A 25,894-nucleotide genomic window follows, 5' to 3' on the forward strand; every position below is an offset into this window, starting at 1 on the left:
TTGGGAGTGGCTTCGGCATCGGGCTTGTTAAAGCTCCCAGGGTGACTATAATGTGCTGCCAGGATTAAGAGCTACCAGGAGAGGGAATAGTACACATTCAGTGGGTAAATCTGTCTAGGAAAGGACTGAGATCGTCCCCAGAGCTCTCGTTTACACAAGATGATGGTGGGAGGGCTTTAAATAGTCTAATTCTGCCACCAGTTGTGTGCTCTCTCTCAACCAAATTTCTGGGCTATAAAATGGGGGATAATCTCCTAGTATTGCCCAAAGGATCATAGAAAGGTAATGGTTTTGGGGTTCTCTGAGAGTTGTGAAACTCTGTAAACCTAAGGTATTCTTGCTGATTTTATACCATTAATGATGTGTTTAACAGTCATTTATCAAAATTACCTATTAAAAGTCAGTCTGGGATAAGAGCTAAGAGTGTCATGATCTTTTCCTTCAAAAGATGCCAGTATAGAAAGAGACATACTATATTCATGTAAAGAAATAATTTTAACTTGTCATGTGGTATTACCATAGAGATGGGTGTGGTGAATTTCAGGAAGGGTTCCCATGTGGTGACATTTGTTCTGGGTTTGAAGGGAGAGAGATTCACCGGGGAGGCAGCTCTCCCAGAAGAGGAAACCATAAGTGCCCAAGTGAGGTGATGGGGATGTGCAGCTGGGCTCAGGGCACCAGAATAGTTCCAGGAAATGGGAATGCAGAGGGCTTTGGGAAAAGTGGGGCCACAGGAGAGAGAGAGAGAGAGAGAGAGAGAGAGAGAGAGAGAGAGAGATCTTTGCTTTGTAGGCCTTCGTGACCTATTAAAGGTTGTGAGGATAATGCTAGTGATTTGTAATGGGAAAGAAGAGGGGCAGATTAAGATCCCTGGTTTTTAAAGGTGGTGCCTAGTACATTCCAGTGATTTTTTTTTTTTTTTTTTAAGTAGACTTCTCCCTCTAGGCTTGTGAGTCAGTCTGCAGAGGAGCAGAGGAGGTCCAGGACAGGAATCAGTCTCTGTAGTAGTTAAGAGGAGTCAGAAGGTGGGGCACCTGGGTGGCTCAGTTGGTTAAGCATCTGACTCTTGGATTTTGGCTCAGGTCACGATCTCATAGTTTGTGAGTTTGAGCCTCTCATTGGGCTCTGTGCTGATGGCGCAGAACCTGCTTGGAATTTTCTCTCTCCTTCTCTGCCCCTCCCCCACCCGTGCTCGCTCGCTCTCTCTCTTTCAAAATAAATAAATAAACTTAAAAAAAAAAGAGGAGTCAGAAGGTGTGGATTCAAATTCAGTTCTACCATTTCCTAGATGTGGATTTAGGCAAGTTTATTAGCTTCTCTGAGATTCTTTATCCATAAAATAGCAAAGAAAGGGTTTGTTGGGGGAAAGGTGGTATTCAGTGACAGAGTGTGGCTAAAACACTCAGTGTAGTTCTGTCAATGTTTTAAATCAATTCCGGGCTGTGGAATGATCGAAGCAAAAGGTGGTGAGGAAGTTTAAAAGCACCTACAAAAGGGTGATTAGTTTGGGAACGTGAAACACTGAAACCAAGAAAGGGCTGAAAAGTTACATCTTAAAAAAAATAGGGCCAACATACTGGAAGCCTCAATGAAGTAGAAAAGCAGGTTGGAGTAATGAGGGTCTAGAAGCAAGAGAATAAGAGGGTCTGTGATTAAGGAGTGGCATTTCGAGCATCAGAGTTTCAGTAAGCGTTCAGGTCAGCACTAACCCTTCTAGTATTCCTTATTTGACATTTGTTATTGTCAACTAATGCAACTTTTAATTTTAAAAATCCCCCCCCCTTTTTTTAAGGAGATCGAATTTGTTGACGGTTCACTTTTAAAATTGAAAAGTTACATTGAAGTGTATTTGGAGCAACCAGTGGAGTTTAAATTACTTTTGGTTGAAATGGATTCTGAGGAAATTGTATGGAAAGCAAAGCTGAGAGAATGTAAGTGTTTTTGTGTCTTGAATGAAAACTCTGGTTTGTGGGTTGGTTGGGGTGGGAAGACAAATAGAGTAATTGTCTGTTTCATTACCGTAACATTTAAAAATGTGATTAAGAGACACAAAAACCCCAGCTAGGCTCTGATTCTCAGGCACCAATGTCCAGACCCCTTGGTCAGTGGGTATAGTTCAGTGAGTATGTGGAAACTTCAGGCAGTGGGTGGGCATAGCCAATAAAGTGTTGTTTTTTTCCCCCCTTACCATTCTGAGGTTTGGGTCTCAGATATATATATATATATATATATATATATTTTTTTTTTTTTTTTTTTTAAATATTTATTTATTTTTGAGAGAGAGAGAGAGGTGGGGAGGGGTAGAGAGTGAGGGAGACACAGAATCTGAAGCAGGCCCCAGGCTCTGAACTGTCAGCATGGAGTCCGAAGCGGGGCTCAAACTCATGAACCACAGGATCATGACCTGAGCTGAAGTCAGATGCTTAACCGACTGAGCCCCCCCGGCGCCCCATGGGTCTCAGATACTTTAATGTGAATTAGGGGTACCCTGACAAAGTCCCTCTCGTGACCTGGAGGTACATCGATGTTTTGTCCGACCGCCTGTCTCGTTTGCCTCACGAGCTGGTGGCTCCTGCTGGGTATGATCACAGCTGTGCTGTGGGAATGCATTTCCCTCTTCTGATATTTTGGTGCTGGGAAGTCCTCTGACAACCACCTTTTCAACATGCTCTCCTGCTCTGGGAGGAGTTGAAGAGGACTGCTGCTGCTGTGGACCGCCTCTGGGAGAGGGGAGACTCAGGGGGATACCCCAGATCTGCCCCTGGCCTCCTCCTCAGGCAGGTCTGAGCTTGAACTCCAATTCTATTGAAGGGAGTTATTAAAACAGCAGAAATGTGTATAGTGAGCACATTTTGGACCCAGAAGGGAGGCAGAACAGTGGGTTGGGAGTGAGGTCCTATGGGTTCTAGTTCCAGCCCTAGAATTGACCAGCTGTACGTGGGAGTGTGGGCAAGTCTCCCAACCCCCTTGTGGCTGTTGTATCCTCATCTGCAAATGGCACTGAGGTCCCTCCTGCCACCGTCATGTGTTTGTAGTAGAAATTATTTTTGCGTCATTTGCATTTTGGATTATGATACCTTAATTCTGTCCTGGTATATGTAATACAGTGTCATTTCAAAAAAGCAGCACAAGTTAGTAAGTGCCACTAGCTGGATTTTAACCCACTCTCCTATTAATTTCATTCTCCAGAATTTTAATTTTGTTGTACAAATGTAATAACAGTGAGGATCTGTTAAGTATTCTATAAATCTCTTTATCATCTGAACAACATTTGAATCAATTTTCAGCTAGTTTCTTTTGTATCCACTGGGTTATGTGTAGACAAAGGAATTTGGTAACTGCTAATGGTAACAGAATGAGTGCTGTGTGTGGGTCATATATTCATGTCTTTCCAAAATACAGATTTCTGTCTGTTAGAGTCTGTATTTCTTGTCATGTTTTATACTCTAGAAAAAAAACCTGATTTAAGCATTTTGGAATTCTCAGTCCTAGTTTAAGCATGAACCTTTTTGGTAGATGGGATTGATTCTTTTTTTTTTTTTTTTTAATTTTTTTTTTTTCAATGTTTTTTATTTTTTTATTTTTGGGACAGAGAGAGACACAGCATGAACGGGGGAGGGGCAGAGAGAGAGGGAGACACAGAATCGGAAACAGGCTCCAGGCTCCGAGCCATCAGCCCAGAGCCTGACGCGGGGCTCGAACTCACGGACCGCAAGATCGTGACCTGGCTGAAGTCGGACACTTAACCGACTGCGCCACCCAGGCGCCCCGATGGGATTGATTCTTAATCTCAATATTATACTCTTTGTTTGTTTGTTTCTTTTTTTATTTATATTCAGGTTAGTTACCATACAGTGTAGTCTTAACTTTAGGAATAGAACCCAGTGATTCATCTCTTACATAGTGACACCCAGTGCTTATCCTGAAAAGTGCCCTCCTTAATGCCTGTCACCCATTTAACCCATCCTTCCACCCTCTCCCCCCTCCAGCAACCCTCAGTTTGTTCTCTGTACTTAAGAATCTCTTACGGTTTGCCTCCTTCTCTGTTTTTATCTTATTTTTCCTTCCCTTCCCCTATGTTCATCTGTTGTGTTTCTTAAATTCCACATATGAAATCATATGATATCTGTCTTACTCTAACTTATTTCACTTAGCATAATACCTTCTAGTTCCATCCATGTCCTTGCAAATTGCAAGATTTCATTCTTTTTCATTGCCAAGTAGTATTCCATTGTATATATACACCACATCTTCTTAATTCGTTTATCTGTTGGTGGACATTTAGGTTCTTTCATAATTTGGCTATTATTGATAGTGCTGCTATAAACATTGGGGTGTATGTGCCCCCTTCGAATCAGCATTTTTGTATCCTTTGGATCAATTTCTAGTAGTACAATTGCTGGGTTGTAGGGTAGTTCTATTTTTAATTTTTTTTTTTTTTGCTTTTTTTTTTAAATTTTATTTTTTAAAATTTACATCCAAATTAGTTAGCATATAGTGCAACGGTGATTTCAGGAGTAGACTCCTTAATGCCCCTTACCCATTTAGCCCATCCCCCCTCCCACAACCCTCCAGCAACCCTCAGTTTGTTCTCCGTATTGATGAGTCTTTTCTGTTTTGTCCCCCTCCCTGTTTTTATATTATTTTTGTTTCCCTTCCCTTAGGTTCATCTCTTTTGTCTCTTAAAGTCCTCATATGAGTGAAGTCATATGATTTTTGTCTTTCTCTGACTAATTTCACTTAGTATAACACCCTCCAGTTCCATCCACGTAGTTGCAAATGGCAAGATTTCATTCTTTTTGATTGCCGAGTAATACTCCATTGTATATATATACCACATCTTCTTTATCCATTCATCCATCAATGGGCATTTGGGCTCTTTCTATACTTTGGCTATTGTTGATAGTGCTGCTATAAACATTGGGGTACATGTGTCCCTTCGAAATAGCACACCTGTATCCCGTGGATAAATGCCTAGTAGTGCAATTGCTGGGTCGTAGGGTAGTTCTATTTTTAGTTTTTTGAGAAACCTCCATACTGTTTTTCAGAGTGGCTGCACCAGCTTGCATTGCCACCAACAATGCAAAAGAGATCCTTTTTCTCCGCATCCTTGCCAACATCCGTTGTTGCCTGAGTTGTTAATGTTAACCATTCTGACAGGTATAAGGTGGTATCTCATTGTGGCTTTGATTTGTATTTCCCTGATGATGAGTGACGTGGAGCATTTTTTCATGTGTCAGTTGGAAATCTGGATGTCTTCCTTGGAGAAGTGTCTATTCATGTCTTTTGCCCATTTCTTCACTGGATTATTTGTTTTTTGGGTGTTGAGTTTGGTAAGTTCTTTATAGATTTTGTATGCTAACCCTTTATCTGATATGTCATTTGCAAATATCTTCTCCCATTCTGCTGGTTGCCTTTTAGTTTTGCTGATTGTTTCCTTCGCTGTGCAGAAGCTTTTTATTTTGATGAGGTCCCAGTAGTTCATTTTTGCTTTTGTTTCCCTTGCCTCTGGAGACGTGTTGAGTAAGAAGTTGCTGTGGCCAAGATCAAAGAGGTTTTTACTTGCTTTCTCCTTGAGGATTTTGATGGCTTCCTGTCTTACATTTAAGTCTTTCATCCATTTTGAGTTTATTTTTGTGTATGGTGTAAGAAAGTGGTCCAGGTTCATTTTTCTGCATGTCGCTGTCCAGTTTTCCCAGCCCCACTTGCTGAAGAGACTCTCTTTATTCCCTTGGATATTCTTTCCTGCTTTGTCAAAGATTAGTTGGCCATATGTTTGTGGGTCCATTTCTGGGTTCTCTAATCTGTTCCATTGATCTGAGTGTCTGTTTTTGTGCCAGTACCATACTGTCTTGATGATTACAGCTTTGTAGTATAGCTTGAAGTCCGGGATTGTGATGCCTCCTGCTTTGGTTTTCTTTTTCAAGATTGTTTTGGCTATTGGGGTCTTTCCTGGTTCCATACAAATTTTAGGATTATTTTTTTTAGCTCTGTGAAGAATGCTGGTATTACTTTGATAGGGATTGCATTGAATATGTAGATTGCTTTGGGTGGTATCAACATTTTAACAATATTTGTTCTTCCTATCCAGGAGCATGGAATCTTTTTCTATCTTTTTGTGTCTTCTTCAATTTCTTTCATAAGCTTTCTATAGTTTTCAGTGTATAGATTTTTCACCTCTTTGGTTAGGTTTATTCCTAGGTATTTTATGGTTTTTTGTGCAACTGTAAATGGGATTGATTCCTTGATTTCTCTTTCTGTTGCTTCATTGTTGGTGTATAGGAATGCAACCAATTTCTGTGCATTGATTTTATATCCTGCAACTTTGCTGAATTCATGAATCAATTCTAGAAGTTTTTTGGTGAATCTTTTGGGTTTTCCATATAGAGTATCATGTCATCTGTGAAGAGTGAAAGTTTGACCTCCTCCTGGCCAATTTGGATGCCTTTTATTTCTTTGTGTTGTCTGATTGCAGAGGCTAAGACTTCCAATACTTTGTTGAATAACAGTGGCGAGAGTGGACATCCCTGTCTTTTTCCAGACCTTATGGGGAAAGCTCTCAGTTTTTCCCCATTGAGGATGATATTAGCATTGGGTCGTTCAATATGGCTTTTACGATCTCGAGGTGTGATCCTTCTATCCCTACTTTCTTGAGGGTTTTTTTTCAAGAAAAGATGCTGTATTTTGTCAAATGCTTTCTCTGCATCTATTGAGCGGATCATATGGTTCTTGTCCTTTCTTTTATTAATGTGATGAATCACGTTAATTGTTTTGTGGACATTGAACCAGCCCTGCATCCCAGGTATAAATCCCACTTGGTCGTGGTGAATAGTTTTTTTTAATATATTGTTGGATCTGGTTGGCTAATATCTTGTTGAGGATTTTTGCATCCATGTTCATCAGGGAAATTGGTCTATAGTTCTCCTTTTTAGTGGGGTCTCTGTCTGGTTTTGGAATCAAGGTAATGCTGGCTTCATACAAAGAGTTTGGAAGTCTTCCTTCCATTTCTATTTTTGGGAGCAGTTTCAAGAGAATAGGTGTGAACTCTTCCTTAAATGTTTGGTAGAATTCCTCTGGAAAGCCATCTGGCCCTGGACTCTTGTTTTTTGGCAGATTTTTTATTACTAATTCGATTTCCTTACTGGTTATGGGTCTGTTCAAATTTTCTATTTCTTCCTGTTTCAGTTTTGGTAGTGTATATGTTTCTAGGAAGTTGTCCATTTCTTCCAGATTACCCATTTTATTGGCATATAATTGCTCATAATAATTTCTTATTATTTTTATTTCTGTTGTGTTGGTTGTGATCTCTCCTCTTTCATTCTTGATTTTATTTATTTGGGTCCTTTCCTTTTTCTTCTTGATCAAACTGGCTAGTGGTTTATCAATTTTGTTCATTCTTTCAAAGAGCCAGCTTCTGGTTTCATTGATCTGTTCTACTGTTTTTTTTTTTGTTTTTTGTTTTTTTTTTTTTGGTTTTGATAGCATTGATTTCTGCTCTAATCTTTATTATTTCCTGTCTTCTGCTGGTTTTGGGTTTTATTTGCTGTTCTTTTTCCAGCTCCTTAAGGTGTAAGGTTAGGTTGTATATCTGACATCTTTCTTCCTTCTTTAGGAAGGCTTAGATTGCTATATACTTTCCTCTTATGACTGCCTTTGCTGTGTGTCAGAGGTTTTGGGTTGTGGTGTTATCATTTTCATTGACTTCCATATACTTTTTAGTTTCCTCTTGAACTGCTTGGTTAGCCTATTCATTCTTTAGTAGGATGTTCTTTAGTCTCCAAGTATTTGTTACCTTTCCAAATTTTTTCTTGTGGTTGATTTCGAGTTTCATAGTGTTGTGGTCTGAAAATATGCACGGTATGATCTCCATCTTTTTGTACTTACTTAGGGTCTATTTTTAATTTTTTGAGGAACCTCCATATTGTTTTCCAGAGTGGCCGCACCAATTTGCATTCAACAGTGCAAAAGGGTTCCCCTTTCTCTGCATCTTCACCAACATCTGTTGTTTCCTGTGTTGTTAATTTTAGCCATTCTGACAGATGTGAGGTGGTATCTCATTGTGGTTTGATTTATATTTCCCTGATGATGAGTGATGTTGAGCATTTTTCATGTGTATGTTAGCCATCTGGATGTTTACTTTGGAAAAATGTCTGCTCATGTCTTTTCCCATTTCTTCACTGGATTATTTCTTTTTTGGGTATTGAGTTTGGTAAGTTATTTATAGATTTTAGATAATAACTGTTTATCTGATATGTCATTTGCAAATATCTTCTCCCATTCTTTCCGTTGTCTTTTAGTTTTGTTGAGTGCTTCCTTTGCTGTGTAGAGCTTTTTATCTTAATGGGGTCCCAATAGTCCATTTTTTTTAAGTTTATTTATTTCGAGAGAGACAGAGACAGCGTTGAATGGGGGGGAGCAGGGAGGGAGAGAGAGAATCCCAAGCAGGCTATACGTTGCCAGTACAGAGCCTGATGTGGGGCTTGAACTCACGAAACTGTGAGATCATGACCTGAGCCAAAACCAAGAGTCAGACGCTTAACTGACTGAGCTACCCAGGCACCCTGCCCCCCTCCAATAGTTCATTTTTGTTTTTATCTCCCTTGTCTCCAGAGACATATCAAGTAAGAAGTTGCTGTGGCTGAGGTCAGAGAGGTTGCTGCCTGTTTTCTCCTGTGGGATTTTGATTCATTCTTGTCTTACATTTAGGTGTTTCATCCATTTTGAATTTATTTTTGTGTATGTTGTAAGAAAGTGGTCCAGTTTCATTTTTCTGCATGTTGTTGTCCAGTTCTCCCAGCACCATTTGCTGAGGAGATTGTCTTTATTCCATTGGATAGTCTTTCCTGCTTTGTCAAAGATTAGTTGCCCATATATTTGTGGGTCCATTCCTGGGCTCTCTATTCTATTCCATTGTTCTATGTGTCTGTTTTTGTGCCAGTGCCACACTGTCTTGATGTTTACAGCTTTGTAATACAGGTTAAAGTTCGGATTGTGATGCTTCCAGCTTTGGTTTTCTTTTTTCAACATTGCTTTAGCTATTTGGGGTCTTTTGTGTTTCCATAAAAATTTTAGGATTGTTTGTTCTATCTCTGTGAGGAATGCTGGTGTTATTTTGATAGGGATTGCGTTGAATGTGTAGATTGCTTTGGGTAGTATTGACATTTTAACATTTGTTCTTCTAATCCATGAGCATGGAATGTTTTTCCATTTCTTTGCATCTCCTTCAATTTCTTTTATAAGCTTTCTATAGTTTTCAGCATACAGATCTTTTATCTCTTTGGTTAGGTTTATTCCTAGGTAACTTGTCATTTTTGGTGCAATTGTAAATGGCATTGATTCCTTGATATCTCTTTCTGTTGCTGCATTATTGGTGTATAGAAATAACTGACTTCTGTACATTGATTTTATATCCTGGCACTTTGCCAAATTCATGTATCAGCTCTAGCAGTTTTTTGGTGGAGTCTTCATGTTTTCCATGTAGAGTATCAAATCATCTGTGAAGAGTGAAAGTTTTGACTTTTTCTTTGACAGTTTGGATGCCTTTTATTTCTTTGTGTTGTCTGATTGCTGAGGACTTCCAACACTATGTTGAGCAACAGTGGTGAGAGTGGACATCCCTCTAGCGTTCCTGATCTTAGGGGGCAAGTTCTCAGTTTTTCCCCATTGAAGATGATATTAGCTGTGGGCCTTTCATATATGGCTCTTATGATGTTAAGGTATATTCCTTCTATCCTGATACTCTTGAGGGTTTTTATCAAGAAACGATTTGCTGTATTTTGTCAAATGCTTTTTCTCCATATATTGACAGGATCATATGGTTCTTATCCTTTCTTCTATTAATGTCTTGTATCACATCGATTGATTTTTGTATATTGAACCAGCCCTGTAGCCCAGGAATGAATCTCACTTGATCACAGTGAATAATTCTTTTCAATTAATTTTTTTAATGTTTTTATTTATTTTTGAGAGAGAGAGAGAGAGAGAATGAGCAGGGAGGGGCACAGAGAGAGAGGGACAGAGGATCTAAGTAGACTCTGCTGACAGCAGCAAGCCCCATGTAGGCCGTGAACTTACAGATTGTGAGATCATGACCTGAGCTGAAATCAGCCGCTCAACCAACTGAGCCACCCAGGTGCCCCATGAATAATTCTTTTAATGTACTGTTGAATTCAATTTGCTGGTATCTTGTTGAGAATTTGTTTTATTAAGTTTTTATTTATTTGTTTTGAGATAGGGAGAGAGAGCACAAGTTGAGGAGGAACAGAGAGGGAGGGAGGGAGAGAGAGAGAATCCCAAGCAGGCTCCACATGTCAGTGCAGAGCCTGATGAGGGGCTCGAATTCACGAATCTTGAGATCATGACCTAAGCCAAAATCAAGAGTCAGATGCTTAACCAACTGAGCTACCCAGGCGCCCCTTGGTGAGAATTTTTGCATCCAGCTTCATCAAGCACATTGATCTGTAATTCTCCTTTTTAGTGGGGTCTTTGTCTGTTTTGGAATCAAGGTAATGCTGGGTTCATAGGATGAGTTTGGAAGCTTTCCTTCCATTTGACTTTTTGGAGCAGTTTGAAAAGAGTATGTATTAACTCTGCTTTAAATGTCTGATAGAATTCACCTGGAAGCCATATGGCCTAGGACTCTTATTTGTTGGGAGATTTCTGATAACTGTTTCAGTTTCTTTTTTTCTTTCTTTTAAATTTTTTTTGATGTTTATTTATTTTTGAGAGAGGGAGAGCATGAACAGGGGAGGGGCAGAGAGGGCGGGAGACACAGAATCTGAAGCAGGCTCCAGGCTCTGAGCTGTCAGCACAGAGCCCGATGTGGAACTGGAACTAACAAACCAGAGATCATGACCTGAGCCAAAGTCAGACGCTTAACCGACTAAACCACCCAGGCACCTCCCGATTCAATTTCTTTGCTGGTTATGGGTCTGTTCAAAGTTTCTATTTATTCCCGTTTGAATTTTGGTAGTGAGTGAGTGTCTAGGAATTTGTCCATTTCTTCCAGATTGTCCAGTTTGTTGGCATATAATTTTTCATATTATTCTCTTACAATTTCTGTGGTGTTAGTTGTGATCTCTTTCATTCATGATTTTATCTGTTTAGGTCCTCTTTTCTTTGTGAGGAGTCTGGCTGGGAGTTTATCAATTTTGTTTATTCTTTCAGAAATCCAGCTCTTAGTTTCATTGATCTGTTCTACTGGGTTTTGTTTTTGGATTCTTTATTGTTTATTTCTGTTCTAATCTTTATTATTTCCCTTCTGTTGGCTTTGGACTTTATTTGGTGCTTCTTTTCTAGCTTCTTTAGGTGTAAGGCTAGGTTGTGTATTTGGGACCTTTCTTGCTTCTTGAAATAGGCCTGAGTTGAAATGTATTTTCTTCTTAGGACTGCCTTTGAGTCATCCCAAAGGGCTTGGACTGTCATGTTTTCATTTTTACTTGCTTCCATGTATTTTTTAAATTTCTTCTTTAATTTCCTGGTTAACCATTCATTCTTTAGTAGGATGTTCTTTAACCTCCATGTATTTGGGGGCTTTCCAAATTTTTTCTTGTGGTTGATTTTAAGTTTCATAGCATTGTGATCTGAAAATATGCATGGTGTGAAATCAACCTTTTTGTACCTGTTGAGGGCTGTTTTGTGACCCAGTATGTGATCTGTTTTGGAGAATGTTCCATGTACACTCAAGAAGAATGTGTATTCTGCTGCTTTCGGATGAAATGTTCTGAATATCTATGTTAAGTCCCTCTCATCCAGTGTGTCATTCAGAGCTGTTGTTTGCTTGTTGACTTTCTGTTTAGATGATCTGTCCTTTGCTATAAGTGGAGTGTTGAAGTCTCCTACGATCATGGTATTGTTATCAATGAGTTTGTTTATGTTTGTGATTAATTGATTTATATATTTGGGTGCTTTCACATTGGGGACATAAATATTTACAACTGTTAGTTCTTCTTGATGGATAGACCCCTTAGTTATGATATAGTGCCCTTTATTTCTTGTTACAATCTTTGTTTTAAAATCTAGTTTGTCTAATATAAGTATGGATACTCCAGCTTTCTTTTGATGTCCATTAGCATGATAGATTGTTCTCCATCCCCTCACTTTCAATCTGCAGGTATCTCTTTTAGGCAGCATATAGATGGATCTTGGTGTTTGTTTTTTTATTTATTTATTTATTTTTATTTTTATCCATTATGATACCATTTGTCTTTTGATTGGGGCATTTAGTCCATTTACATTCAGAGTGATTATTGAAAGATACGAATTTAGCGCCATTGTGTTATCCGTGGATTTCATGTTTGTTGTGATGTTCTGTGGTCCTTTGTAGTCTCTGCTGCTGCTTCCCACTCACAGAGTCCTTAGGATCTCTTGCAGGGCTGGTTTAGCGGTCATGAACTCCTTTAGTTTTTGTTTGTCTGGGAAAGTCTTTATCTCCCCTTCTATTCTGAATGACAGCCTTACTGGATAAAGGATTCTCGCCTGCATATTTTTCCTATTCAGCACATTGAATATTTCCTGTCACTCCCTTCTGGCCTGCCAAGTTTCAGTGGACAGGTCTGCTACTACTGTTATATGTCTACCCTTTTTTGTCCCTAGCTGCTTTCAGAATTCTCTGTCTTTGTATTTTTCCAGTTTCACTATGATATGTCATGGTGTTGATCTGTTTTTGTTGACGGTGAAGGGAGTTCGCTCTACCTCTTGGACGTAGATGCCTGTTTCCTTCCCCAGATTAGGGAAATTCTCAGCTTTAATTTGTTCAAATAAACCTTTTGCCCCTTTCTCTCACTCTTCTTCTTCTGGGACTCCTGTGGTCCGGATATTGTTTTGTTTTATGGAATCACTTAGTTCTCTAATTCTCCCTTTGTGATCTAGTAATTTCCTCTCCCTCTTTTTTTCAGCTTCATTATTTTCTATGATTTTATCTTTTTTTTTTAAATTTTTTTTTTTTTTAACGTTTATTTATTTTTGGGACAGAGAGAGACAGAGCATGAATGGGGGAGGGGCAGAGAGAGAGGGAGACACAGAATCAGAAGCAGGCTCCAGGCTCTGAGCCGTCAGCCCAGAGCCCGACGCGGGGCTTGAACTCATGGACCGCGAGATTGTGACCTGAGCTGAAGTCGGACGCTTAACCGACTGAGCCACCCAGGCGCCCCTCTTGGTAGTTTTAAAGACCACTTTATAAGACTTCTCATGTTGGTTTTTAAAAACATATTTAATAGTGCTCTGCATTATGGGGTGTCTGGGTGACTTGGTTGAGCATCTGACCTTGGCTTAGGTCATGATCTCACGGTTTGTGGGTTCAAGCCCTGCATCAGGCTCTGCGCTGACAGCTCAGAGCCTGGAGCCTGCTTCACATTCTGTGTGTGTGTCTCTCTCTCTCTGCCCCTCCCCTACTCGTGCTCTCTCTCTTTCTGTCAAAAATAAACATTTTTTTAAAAACTTTAGAAGATACTCTTGTTGTAAGATGTTTCTGGTCTCCACTGTATTTGGGGGGGAGGAATGGCTAAACTAATGGTTAATTGAGATTGCTCGTCACTATTAAGGCATCTTCACTAAAGGGACCCAAAGAAGGCCTGCATGAGGCATAGACTCTTCATGGAGCAGGGATTGCATTTCAAACAGGGAAGGTGGCATAAAGTCACAATGATATGTTCAGAAGGAACTCCCCACGTATGGTGTTCCCAAAGTGCAGAATGATAATATATGAGATTGTTTTCGGTGGAGTACATATAAATACATTTAAAATAAGAAATATTTATCTTTGTGTCTTCCTTATCCATACCACAAGTGATACCAGTGGTCTGTTTACAGTGGTTAGAGATGTAAAGAAATACTGAGTAAGTAACATTTCACTTGGCATATGGGTTTGGCAAAAATCGGGACAGTTGCAGTGGATGACTGGAGGGTAGGAAACATTTGCCCTGTAGGACCTGTTGAAAAGAGTACTCGTTATTTATCTCAAAAAATTGACTTAAGTCAAATTTTGTACTATTTCCAGTTGATGTGTATTGTACTTTAACAGGTGACTGGGTTCAGCATGATCAGAATCAGAACATTTCAAAAAGCAGCACAAGTGGTAAGTACTAGTTAACTGGACATTAAACGAGTTTTAATCTATCCCTTTATTCCTTCTACCTACTAGAATTTTTATTTTACTGTGCAAATGTGGCTTCATTATCTGCTGGGGCACCTGGGGCCTCAGTCAGTTAAGCGTCCGACTCTTAATCTTGGCTCTGGTCATGATCTCACAGTTTGGTTCATGAGTTCGAGCCCCACATCGGGTTCTTCACTGACGGTTTGGAGCCTGCTTGGGATTCTCTCTTTCTCTCCCTCTCTCTCTGCCCCTCCCCTGCTTTCTCTCTCTCAAAAATAAACTATAAAAAAATTTTTTTAAAAAAAGATCTAAGTGTTCTGTAATTCTCTTAATCATCTGAACAAACTTTGAATTCATTCTCAATTTGTTCGTACCTGGATGATGATTTTTTTTAAAAATTCAGATTAAGGGTGGGTAGAAAATAATATAAGGAAAGCAAATTTGTTGATTTTTTTTTTTAAGGTAACAGGCGGCGAAAAATGAATAGCAGCTTATCTGATGAGGAAGTCTATGACAAAAGAATGAAGCAGGTTGATACTTCAGGTTTGTAAAAATGTCATCAGTGGCTGTAAATTATTTTCCCTGCTTCCCCCCGTTAATATTTATCCAAGCCTGTGCTGTTGGGCCAGTCTTCTGGAGCCACATGAGTTGAGCCTGCCCTCCCAGATATCTTCCCTCTGTGTCCCAACTCCTCCTCGGGCCCGGATAAGGGTCCTCCTGGGTCTGCCCCACCCTGTTTCCAGCTTGAGTCCCCACTCCACCCCTTCACTCTAAATAGAAGGGGGCACCAGGGGGAGCTCCCTTCCAGTCTATAAGGATGGGGCCACGAACTGTCCATCTTTATATTTTCTGTAGCAGTGACCATGGAGCCTTCTATGTAGAAGATCATGGATGCTGATTGAATGAATAAAATTGTGAATGTCCGTGTATGCCTTCATTGGTGTCATGGTCACTAGCTACATCTGGGGAAAAGAGCCTCCAGCTCAATTATTGGAGGCGAGTCTCAATTTCTTCCAAATAAATGGCATAGACCAAGGCTTGATCATTGTGAAAATACAATAGATACTGAAAATGTTTAACAACAGTACTCCAAGGCACCAGAAGATGGAGTATGTAGCTCAAAATTCAAGCCCAGGCAGAATTTACAAACCTAAGTTTAAAAACAGACTCAAATTATATGAGACTCAAGGTCTCAAGGCTTCAAGGGCCTCATATAACTCCCTAAATTAGCTGTTTCTTCAGAATACCTTTTCTTTTACTATTATTGTAAGATATGAATCTCTGAAAGCAGATAAGCCCTCTATAAAGTGATGTAAGATTCTCTCTACTTTCTAGAGCAGGAGACTGTGAGGACGACATGTGGATGCCTTTACTGTATATCACTACAGAAACGCATATTGTTTTTGCTAAGTAAACAGCAAAATAAATGAGGTTCTAGAATTACTTTTAAAACGTAACTGGAATATAATTTTTTCTAGTTTTATTGAAATATAATTGACAAATAAAATTGTTTATATAATGTGATGACTTGATCTACTTACACATTGTAAAATATTTACCAATAAAGTCAAGTAACACATCCATCCCCTCACTTTTTTTTTTTTTTTTTTTTTTTTTTTTTGGTGGTGATGGTACATAAGATCTACTCTCAGCAAATTCCGAGTATACAACATAGTATTATTAACTCTAGTCACCATGCGGTACATTAGATCCTCAGACCGTATTCATCTTATAACGGGGACACACTTTTATATTAAATTGATATATAGGAAAAGTTTCTCTTGTTACATGCAGTTACTTTTGGCTATTTAAAATGAGCTCCGATAGCAAGCAGCTAGAAATAGAAATAAAATTATTAAATGCTACCTAGAAAGATTAAGGATTTCCAACCTTTTTGGAGTTGACAGTGTGGTATCTAAATAAGTTAATAAAGGGGCGCCTTGGTGGCTCATTCAGTTAAGCGTCCGACTTCGGCTCAGGTCATGATCTCGCGGTCCCTGAGTTTGAGCCCCGCGTCAGGCTCTGTGCTGACAGCTCAGAGCCTGGAGCCTGTTTCAGATTCTTCTTCTCTCTCTGCCCCTCCCCCGTTCATGCTCTGTCTCTCTCTGTCTCAAAAATAAATAAACGTTAAAAAAATTTTTTTTAAATAAAAAAAAAATAAGTTAATAAAGATTTACTTCTGTTAAGGTATTTTCACAACATTCTTTGAAATACTGAGTCACTGTCCTGGTAGTTTTAGACTCAGTGTATCAGTGTGATGCTTTTTAAATATGGCCAGTACTCAGTCTTAATAGAATCACCTTGCGGTCTTGTTAGAATTTAGGTTCGGGATCGGAAGCAATAAGTTTTATGATGGTCCTGACAACTGGCAGTTTTCATAGGCTGCCTGTGCAGCTTTCATTGCTGCCGCTGTTGAGAGCTGGGAGCAGGGTACCGCATCTCAAGAAACCACTAGAGAGCGCGGGCCATTGTTTAGACCTTTTCTTCAATCTGGAAGGGATCTGTGAAGTGGGGAAGGGTTAGTACAGAGATTAGATTCATATTAGTAAATTGTTGGCTGTAGAGTTCTGTGGTCCTGAAGAAGGGGCAGAAAGTATTCTGCCTGTCACTCCCTTCTAATTTTGCCTCCAGTATTTTGTAATGCCTTTATGATCCTTGACGGAATCTAGGCAACCAGTGAGCTTTGCAACACTATTGTGCAACTAACTACAAAACATAAAAGTAGCAAATCTAGATCAGTGATAGGGCTAGTATTTTTCATGGGGCCAGTAGTTTACGTTGACAAACACATGTCCCTCCAAGATTATGATGCTGTTTCATAGAGATTAATAGACATTACAGACCATCTCATGACTTTTCTGTAAGTTGTGCTTTTTTCCGTAATGCCAGGAGATGGCATAATAGAAATTGGGATTCAGATGTCTTGCTGTGTCTTTAGTGACCACTAAGATAGCGTTTATATGTGGCACTAACATTCAGGTAAAGGCACGAGCTGGGCGAGGGCAAAACTATGTATTTTTCTTTTTTGAGCCATATAAATTATTTTTGGTGTCCGATCTTTTTATTCCAACCCAATCTGTGCTGCTTTGTAAAACAGCTTCATTCCCTGAATTACTGAATTAACATTGTGAACGTTGTACCCTGGTTTAACGTTATTATATGAAATAGTTCCCTTTAGTCCATATAATAGTTTGGAAAGGAGAGAGTTTTTGACACTTAAATATATTTTGAAGTTACAAATCACAGATATAAGGAGAATGCATTTTCATTATAAATTGCTATAAATGATGTGTTGAGAGCAACTGCAGACTTCCTTGTCTGCTTTTAGACGGAGCGAAGACCAGAAACCTGCTAACAGACACACAGCTGATTATCCTTGCTGCGAAGTTGGGGAAGGAGTGGATGAAAATGGCCATTGCCAACTTGGAGTTGGAGAGGAGCGATATTGAAGATATCCAGGAGAAGAAAGAAGATGTTACGATCTATAACTTTAGGGTGCTAAAGAAGTGGCAAGAAAAGGAGCAGAGTAATGCCACAGCCCAGAATTTATACAACTGCTTGAAAAGCATCTCCGTTGAAGTCCAAGATGTGCTGAAAGGTGAGCAAGAAATTCTCTTAGTCGTTTTACTTCGAATCAAGCTCTGTCTTTCAAAGAGCCAGTTTCTATGATAGAATGTGTTGCTTGCTTATTTGTGAGCTTGGATTCAGAGAATTATGTTAATGTAGGGTAAGCACGTGGGCTGCCACAATCTAAGTAAAGGTGAATGGTTTGTGTGTGGGATCAGAGGAACAGTTGAGATCCCATCTCAAGTGCTGGCTGGCTTTGTGACGGAGCAAATGCTCAACCTAACTTTAAGCCTCTCTGTTCCGCTTTGGCAGATGGATGCAAAAACCCCTGTGTCCTAAGTTTATTGTGAGAATGATAAAAGATAATGCGTGGAAAGCTCCAGGCAGGTAGTAAGGCTCTCTAAGGGGTAGTTAAAAATGTCATTATGGTACTTGAGACATTCAGCTTTCTAGGCCTCCCGTGGCACTGAAGCAGTGCCGGGGGAGGCCACTGGGTGGCACCAGTGAACCTCAAGTGGCAAAAGTGGAGCCCAGAGGAGGGCTCAAGTTTCTAGTCTCAATCCAGAAAACTGCAAGTTCCTTCCTTTGTGTGTAAGCTCGTCTTTTTTTGTGTGTATGGTTTGATCTAGCACATCAGTGAAACCAACTCTAAACTTTATTATACATTCTTACCATAGTTAACAAATGTAGTGTTACTTCTCAAAAGCCTCAGTAAGTCAGAGAGAGGTTTTTATTTGGAATTCTAGTTGGACTTTTTATTCCAAAAAGAATGTAAAAATGTGTATATGCCCCACAAGTTTGTATGAAAAGTAAAATCACTCTGTGATCACTCAGAATGCTTTTGAGATCTTGTGGGCTTATCTCCCCTGTAGATTTTGGGTGCAGAAGCCTCAAGTAAATAGAATATCTGGTTTTAGTGCCAAATTTTTCATTCATATTCCTGGAAATGTTGACATTTTGTAAATTACTAAGGCTCACATGTGGAAATCTGCTTATTTGCATATAGACGCTTCTGCCTATTGACAACAATGGCCTCTGTGCTGTGATAACCAAATAATCACAGCCTCTTCCATCAAAACAACCTTGAAAAAAATGTCTCTCACAAACTCTATATAATGGGTTATTTTGTTTTCTGTTTGTGTCTGCTCCTGATCTCACTAGACACTTGACTTGTTGATATATTAGAACCATAAAGGGGTTTGTGAGATTTTTTTTTAGCCTTGAAAAAAATCATGAAAGCTAGCTTATTAGTCCAATTCCCTCATTAAATAGAAAAACAAAATTCTTCTGTGAATTAAAAAAAAAACACGCAAAAAAAGCAAAATTTACCAATATTTTGTGCCGTTTGTGGCCAGAAATTGGTGGAATTTTGTATTTTTATCAGGATGTTTTAGCATCTTGCAACTAGTCTTTAAATTACAGTGGCTTATCTTCAGCTCAGGAAAACCCAGCCACTTGGAGAAGTTCCTTTTTGAAATGGATGGGTGATTTTTCTCTAAAAGCATGCCTCTGTCTTCCCCTAACAGTGAATCCCTGAATTTGTTTGTATTCTCTCTTTTGTTAGGTTTCTTACAGGAAAGGTGAAGTTTGGAAGATGGACTGAAAAAGGAAGCCTCAGGAACTTTTACCTGTAAAGACCAACTTCAACTGGTAATTGGGTATGGACTTGATGAGATCTTGAACTTCACAGTCTGTGGAGGCAGCTCCTTTCACTGGGGGCCATTCTGCAGCTCGCATTATTCAGGGGTAGAGAAAATGTAAAATATTTGGAAAACTTAAAAAACCTCTAGGTTTAAAAAAATTTTTTGCACCTCCTACTCACACCATCCTGCCCTGCTTCCCCACCCAACATCTGTCCTTAACAAAGGTGCTTAAAATGACTCAGTCAGGTGAGAAATGTGGTAATTTTCCTTTTGGAGTCTGTGAACTATGAAATTCATATCAAGTATTTGAAACCTTTTTAGCAACTCAGTGGTAGTGTGCTTAAACTTGCACCAATGTAGTTGAGCTTTTCTCATACTGACATTAATAATGAGAGATACCTTCCTGTTCTTTTAGCCCCCACTCAGGCATACATGCCCCTGGGTACAATGTATCTTTTTATGTGGGATGATTTCCATAGATCACATTACCAACCTGTCTGGCTAGTGGTCTGTTAAACCGTTAAACCAATCATGTTACCTTGTCCATGAGTGATGAGAAAGGAATATAATCCAGTCCCCATCCCGTGTTGAGGTGCACGCTCAGAGGTGATCTCATCTCAGTGGGGAAGTTCAACTGGATGGATGGTCAGAGAGTCCCTTCAAATTTCATTAACCTTCCAAAATCACAAGGCTAAGCACTACATTTCTTGACTCTCAGCCTGGAATCGTTTACTTTCTGGTGGGGGGAGAGATGCTACTCAGAAATAGCCAGAGCAGGACCAAGGGAAAAATGTCATGTCTTCTTGAAGAAGACTTGCCCCAGGGAATAATGAGCCACATTGGCTCTTGTTAATTGGTGAAATGGTTTTTTGGGTATGTATAGATATTGTCACTCTCCTAGAATCATGCATGTGGCGATTAACATTTCGGATATGTTTTGTTAACTTATTTCAACTAACTATAAATTACCATTGGTCTTCTGTAGGAATTAGCTGGAGAATAAAATAAATCTCAATGAATTAATCAGAGAAATACACTTTAACTATTGTTTTGCCTGTGAAGAACAAATTCACTTTATAGGGATGAACATATTTTTAATTGTCAGGGATCCTGTGGAATTCAAGTCAGTGTCACTTTATGAGTTTTTTTTTTTTAAATTGTACTATACACTAGGAAACACATGGAGTTTTAACATTCAGGAATGTAAAATACTTAAAGGACTTGAATTTTTAAATGTTCATTATTTTTTATAAGTTTTCCGAAGAAACGCATAATTCCAGAGGTGCTTTGTATGTAAGCCGGTTTCCTAACAATTTTTCATAGTATGAATGAAAGGAAGAAAAATAAATCTGCATTTGTACAGTACTAATACGTGTCCTTTGTATTTTTATTTACTTATCAATTATTTTTTTAAAGCATCTTATTTCTTGATTTCTGTTACCTTGGCCATTTGGGCATTAGTTGGTTTTGTTCCCAGCTCTCCACGTCATGGACGGGGGCTAAGTGTAGAGCAGGGCAGGCTGGTTCACCCAGGAGTTGGCGGAAATTTGGAAGAACCTGCCCATCCCCTTGTTCCCTTAACTGTCCTCACTCCAGGAATGACTGAGTGTATGACTACATCCCTCCGCATCTTGTTACTGGAAGGTGCATTTTTATTTAAAACTAGGTGGGTTCCTCTTAGTTCTTCACGTGTGCATCTCTCTAGAGGGGTTTTCCTGCACATTTGAGGCTCATTTTTTAATGTTATTGAATTGCTTTAGGGGCAGATTTTCCTCCCCTGCATTGTCATGTGGAAACACATTTTCACTCCATTTCCTGAAGAGGACATCATATTTGCTGATAAGGTGTCCTCAGTGAGGCCGTTGGCCCAGCCCTTTGCCTGTTACTGGAAGTCCTTCTTGGGGTAAAGCAGCGTACTGCTTGCTGGGGGGTGTGATCCCAACTGGGTGACCAGGGATTTACTGCCGGGATTGTGTCTTTTCCAGCCCACATCCCGAGGTTTGAGTGTTTACGACAAGGGCTCTGTAAGCTGCTGATATTAACACAGAGGCCCTGGGGTTTATTTCTGAGCATGGAGTTCTGAGGTTTTTCCTCAGGTCCTGGGGACCTCCAGCTCTGCCCTGAAGCCTGCTGGAGGATTTAGATCCAGTCTGTTCCAGTCGTGATGTAGATTCCTGGTTAGACAAGACAGCCTGGAGTTAGTCAGACATCTTTATCCTGTGGCCGTCCATTCTTGCTGTCTGTTGGAACCTCTAGCTTGCGTTCATTTTTAGATTAGGGTATGCTCTGTGCATTTATAGGACTGTTTTATGTTCAAGCAAGTTGGGAAGTCTAAGAGATGGTTTTGTTACTTAATAAAAACTCAACTGCAGGCAGGACTTGGACTAGTTTGGTGAGTTTTTAACTTTCCCTGATCTATAGAGGTCATTTGTGAGATCTTATCTGTAACCTGCATCGATAAAGCATTCAGAAGTGGAGTTTCTCCAAGAGGGGTTTACCAAGGGATTTGGAGGGGGTGTTGAGGAGCCTGGCTGGACCTGTGGCCCACTCCTGTCAGGGGCAGTGTGAGAACCAGCCGATGAGATGATTGCCTGGGCCTCTCGGAACTACCATTGAGGGGTTTGTGTGGAAGTCACGTGCAAGGGGAAGTAGACCACTCTTTGGTTCACCAGTGTGAAGTGTTGGCATATGGCTTCTAATGGATAGTGACCACATCATGCCAAACCATAGATACGTGAATTGCATAAATCAACAGGCTTATGAATTTTGGATTTTTCCCCAGTCTAAGCATGTACAATTGTTTTGAACCAAGCAAACATATGCATTTTATAATTAAAAGAGAAAAAAATTTTTTTGGTAATTGGGAATGCTATGATTTTTAAAGACAGAAGACTTTCTCTTTATTCCTAGATTAGAAAAAGAAATGAGAAACATATGGGAGCCCATGAAGATTGGCCATTCTCTCGCTTTCTACCACTTTTAAGTGCCTGGGCCTGAGAACACATAGACATGAGTAACATGACATTTTCCATACTTGAGGTTCGCATGGTATGGTGAGTGGAAGCGAAGATATATAAATAACCCTGGTGATGTTTGTATGGTTATGACAACGATGTCCCTTGACTCACTAGGCCCTTAATATAACCAAAGGCAAAGGGTACAATGGTTGCACAGGCTGGAACCAGGCCTCCTGGAGTTAAATCACAATGCCTGCCACTTACTCATCATGCGGGATTATATGGTTTCTTACCTTAGTTTCCTCGTCTATAAAAAGGGGAAGGTAGGGGGTGCCTGGATGGCCCAGTCGGTTAAGTGTCCGAGTTTGGCTCAGGTCATGATATCGCAGTCCGTGAGTTCGAGCCCCGCATCGGGCTCTGTGCTGACAGCTCACAGCCTGGAGCCTGTTTCAGATTCTGTGTCTCCCTCTCTCTCTGACCCTCCCCTGTTCATGCTCTGTCTCTCTCTGTCTCAAAAATAAATAAACGTTAAAAAAATTTAAAAAATAAAAAAGATAAAAAGGGGAAGGTAGGGATGCCTGGGTGTCTCAGTCAGTTAAGTGTCTGACTTCAGCTTGGGTCATGATCTCATGGTTTGTGAGTTCGAGCCTTGAGTTGGGGTCTGTGCAGGCAGCACGAAGCCTGCTAGGGATTCTCTCTCTTTTCCTCTCTCTCTCTCTCTCTCTCTCTGCCCCTTCCCCGCTTGCACTCCCTCTCTCAAAATAAATAAATAAACTTAAAAAAAAAAGGGTTGGGGGGCAGATAGTAGTTTCTCCTTGTAGGATTATTGGGGGAATTTTATACATTTTGTGGTAAACACTTAGAAACACACCTGGCATTTAGTTAGCACCCAGAAAGCATTAATATTGCTTCTTAAAAAGGTTACATGAATATATTGGCTCTGATGTTATACTGATGTCCTAATTCATATTCATATATTTAAGTAAGCTCTGTGCCCAAAATGGGGCTTGAACTTATGACCCTGAGATCAAGAGTTGCATGCTCTACTGACTGAACCAACCATATGCTTCTCCACATTTGTATTTTTAATACCATATTGAAAGATAACATAAATACAACTAAAGTTTTTGACTTGTTCTCACCAAATACATTTCAACCAAAAAAATGGATACAAATCAATTTTTGAAAATGTGGTTGGGGTTTTTTTTTATTTAAAATAGATTTCTCGGGGCGCCTGGGTGGCTCAGTTGGTTAAGTGTCCGACTTCAGCTCAGGTCACGATCTCGCAGTCCGTGAGTTCAAGCCCCGCGTCGGGCTCTGGGCTGATGGCTCACAGCCTGGAGCCTGTTTCCGATTCTGTGTCTCCCTCTCTCTCTGCCCCTCCCCCATTCATGCTCTGTCTCTCTCTGTCTCAAAAATAAATGTTAAAAAAAATTTAAAAAAATAAATAAATAAAATAAAATAGATTTCTCGGTCAGCTCAGACTGTTACACCAAAATACCACAGACTGGGTGGCTTCAACAGCAGACATTCATTTCTCACAGTTCTGGAGGCTGGGAAGTTTGAGATCAGGATGCCGGCAGATTTGGTATCTGGTGAGGGCTCTTATCCTGCTTTGTACACAGCCACGCGTCACTGTGTCCTCATGTGGGGGTCAGAGGGTCTCTCCCAGTCTCTTTTTTCTTTAATTAAAATTTTTTATTATTTTTTTTATTGATTGATTTTGAGAGAGAGAGAGAGAGAGAGAGCACATGTGCATGCAAATGGGGAAAGGGGTGGGGAGAGGGAGAGACTCCCAAGAAAGCTCCCTGCTGTCAGCACAGAGCCTCACACGAGGCTTGATCCCACTAACTACGAGACCATTACCTCTGCCAAAAGCAAGAGCCAGATGCTTAACCAACTGAGCCACCCAGGCGCCCCTCTTCCAGTCTCTTCTTACAAAGGCACTAATCCCATCATCAGGGCTCCATGCTCCTGACCTAATTCACCTCCTAATGCCTCATCTCTAAATATCATCGCACTGGAGAGCAGGGCTTCAACATAGGATTTTTAAGGGGACACAAACATTCAGTCTGTGGCAATATTGTAACGTATTTTGTCTTAAACTAGGAAGCCACATTATGCTAGCTAGAACCGTATGTTTAGTCTTCAAACAAGGACAGCACCTGAATGGTTTGTTCAGGGTGTTATGGCAGAGGACTCACCGTTTCTGTCAGTGCTGGGCCCCAGACAAAGCTGTTCTTTCTTTCCTTTCTGTCCCTATGTTTTCTTTCCTCATTAGGGTATCTAAGGTCCTTTTGCATCACTTGAGCTGTCCAAGACAACCCTTGGACGTCTGGCCAGACTGCTCCCCAGAACTGTTCCCTTTTCCTAAAGCTCTGGGCCCTCAGTGGGACAACTGTCAGCTGTTTTTCGTGTTCATTCTCTGATTAAGTCATTCTCAGGTGTGAGAAACACTTTCACTTTTTATTTTCTTTTAAAAATAATTTGTTAATCAAATGAATCTCTAACAGACTAGGACTGGGAAATATTTTTAGTGGGGGAACCTCGGTCTTAAGCCGAGAAAAACTTTTTTTCTTTTTTTTTTAATGTTTATTTTTGAGGGGAGGGAGGGGTACAGAGAGAGGGAGACACAGAATCCGAAGCAGGCTCCAGGCTCTGAGCTGTCAGCACAGAGCCCGACACAGGGCTCAAACCCATGAACTGTGAGATCATGACCTGAGCTGAAGTTGGATGCTTAACCGACTGAGCCACCCAGTCGCCCCTTTTTAAAAAAATTTTTAATGTTTATTTATTTTTGAGAGAGGAACCTCAGTCTTATTAAGTTACTTTGCTCCCCATCCTTTGTTGTGTGAAGGCAGGGTTGCCCCAGACACCTGGCACACGCCTGTGATAATGCTGCGCGGGGACAGGGCATCGCTGAAATCTTTAAACAACCTTCACACTTCGAAAAAATTAACAGTGAGCATTGACTAGACGCCAGCACTGTCCTGTGCCATTTAATCCTCACAACAGCACTAAAATAGGGGCTACGGTTTTCTGACTTTAACAGATAAGAAAACAGTAGCAAAAGAGAGTTTAATTGATTTGGCCCCATCACCAAGCCCAAAGACTAATAATTTTCAAAAATGGCTCATATTTATGGTCAGGTGCAGTGCCAGTGCTTTGCAGGAGCTGTTCCATTTAACCTTCACTTTGATCCTCTGAGGTAGGGCCTACCATCACCTTCACTTCATAGAAGAGGAAACAGGAGAGGTTAAAACAACTCGGTCATGTTATACAACTTGTAAATTGTAGGCCCAGGCTTAAAAGAAAAGAGGAAAACGAACCATGTAATAAAGGAATTAGTTGTAAAGGGGTTTCTTGGGTCAGTCTTGTTTTGTTTTTTTAATGTTTGTTTATTTATTTTTGAGAGAGAAAGAGCACAAGTCGGGGAGGAACAGAGAGAGGGAGGGAGACACAGAGTTTGAAGCAGGCTTCAGGCTATAAGCTGTCAGCACAGAGCCCAACACGGGGCTCGAATCACAAAATGTGAGATCATGACCTGAGCCGAAGTCAGATGCTCAACTGACCGAGCTACCCAGGTGCCCCAAGGGCCAGTCATGTTTTTGAAGCATATGTCATGGTAATTTCTA

The 25,894-nt window shown here is 40.2% G+C and overlaps 1 protein-coding gene across 1 annotated transcript in view; it reads left to right on the forward strand.

Annotated features, from left to right (window-relative positions):
• The window catches only part of LOC102972092, a 43,998-nt gene extending 23,348 nt beyond the window's left edge, over positions 1–20,650 (forward strand). Inside the window, exons 13-17 of the mRNA XM_042998352.1 lie at positions 1,793–1,931; positions 14,021–14,074; positions 14,555–14,635; positions 17,421–17,690; positions 19,224–20,650. Of these exons, the coding sequence (XP_042854286.1) occupies positions 1,793–1,931; positions 14,021–14,074; positions 14,555–14,635; positions 17,421–17,690; positions 19,224–19,243 (564 nt within the window). The 3' untranslated portion in view covers positions 19,244–20,650. The remainder of the gene's footprint in view (positions 1–1,792; positions 1,932–14,020; positions 14,075–14,554; positions 14,636–17,420; positions 17,691–19,223) is intronic.
• Positions 20,651–25,894: the final 5,244 nt, after the last annotated feature.

This window comes from Panthera tigris, chromosome C2 (genome assembly GCF_018350195.1).
Source record: "Panthera tigris isolate Pti1 chromosome C2, P.tigris_Pti1_mat1.1, whole genome shotgun sequence".
NCBI lineage: Eukaryota > Metazoa > Chordata > Mammalia > Carnivora > Felidae > Panthera > Panthera tigris.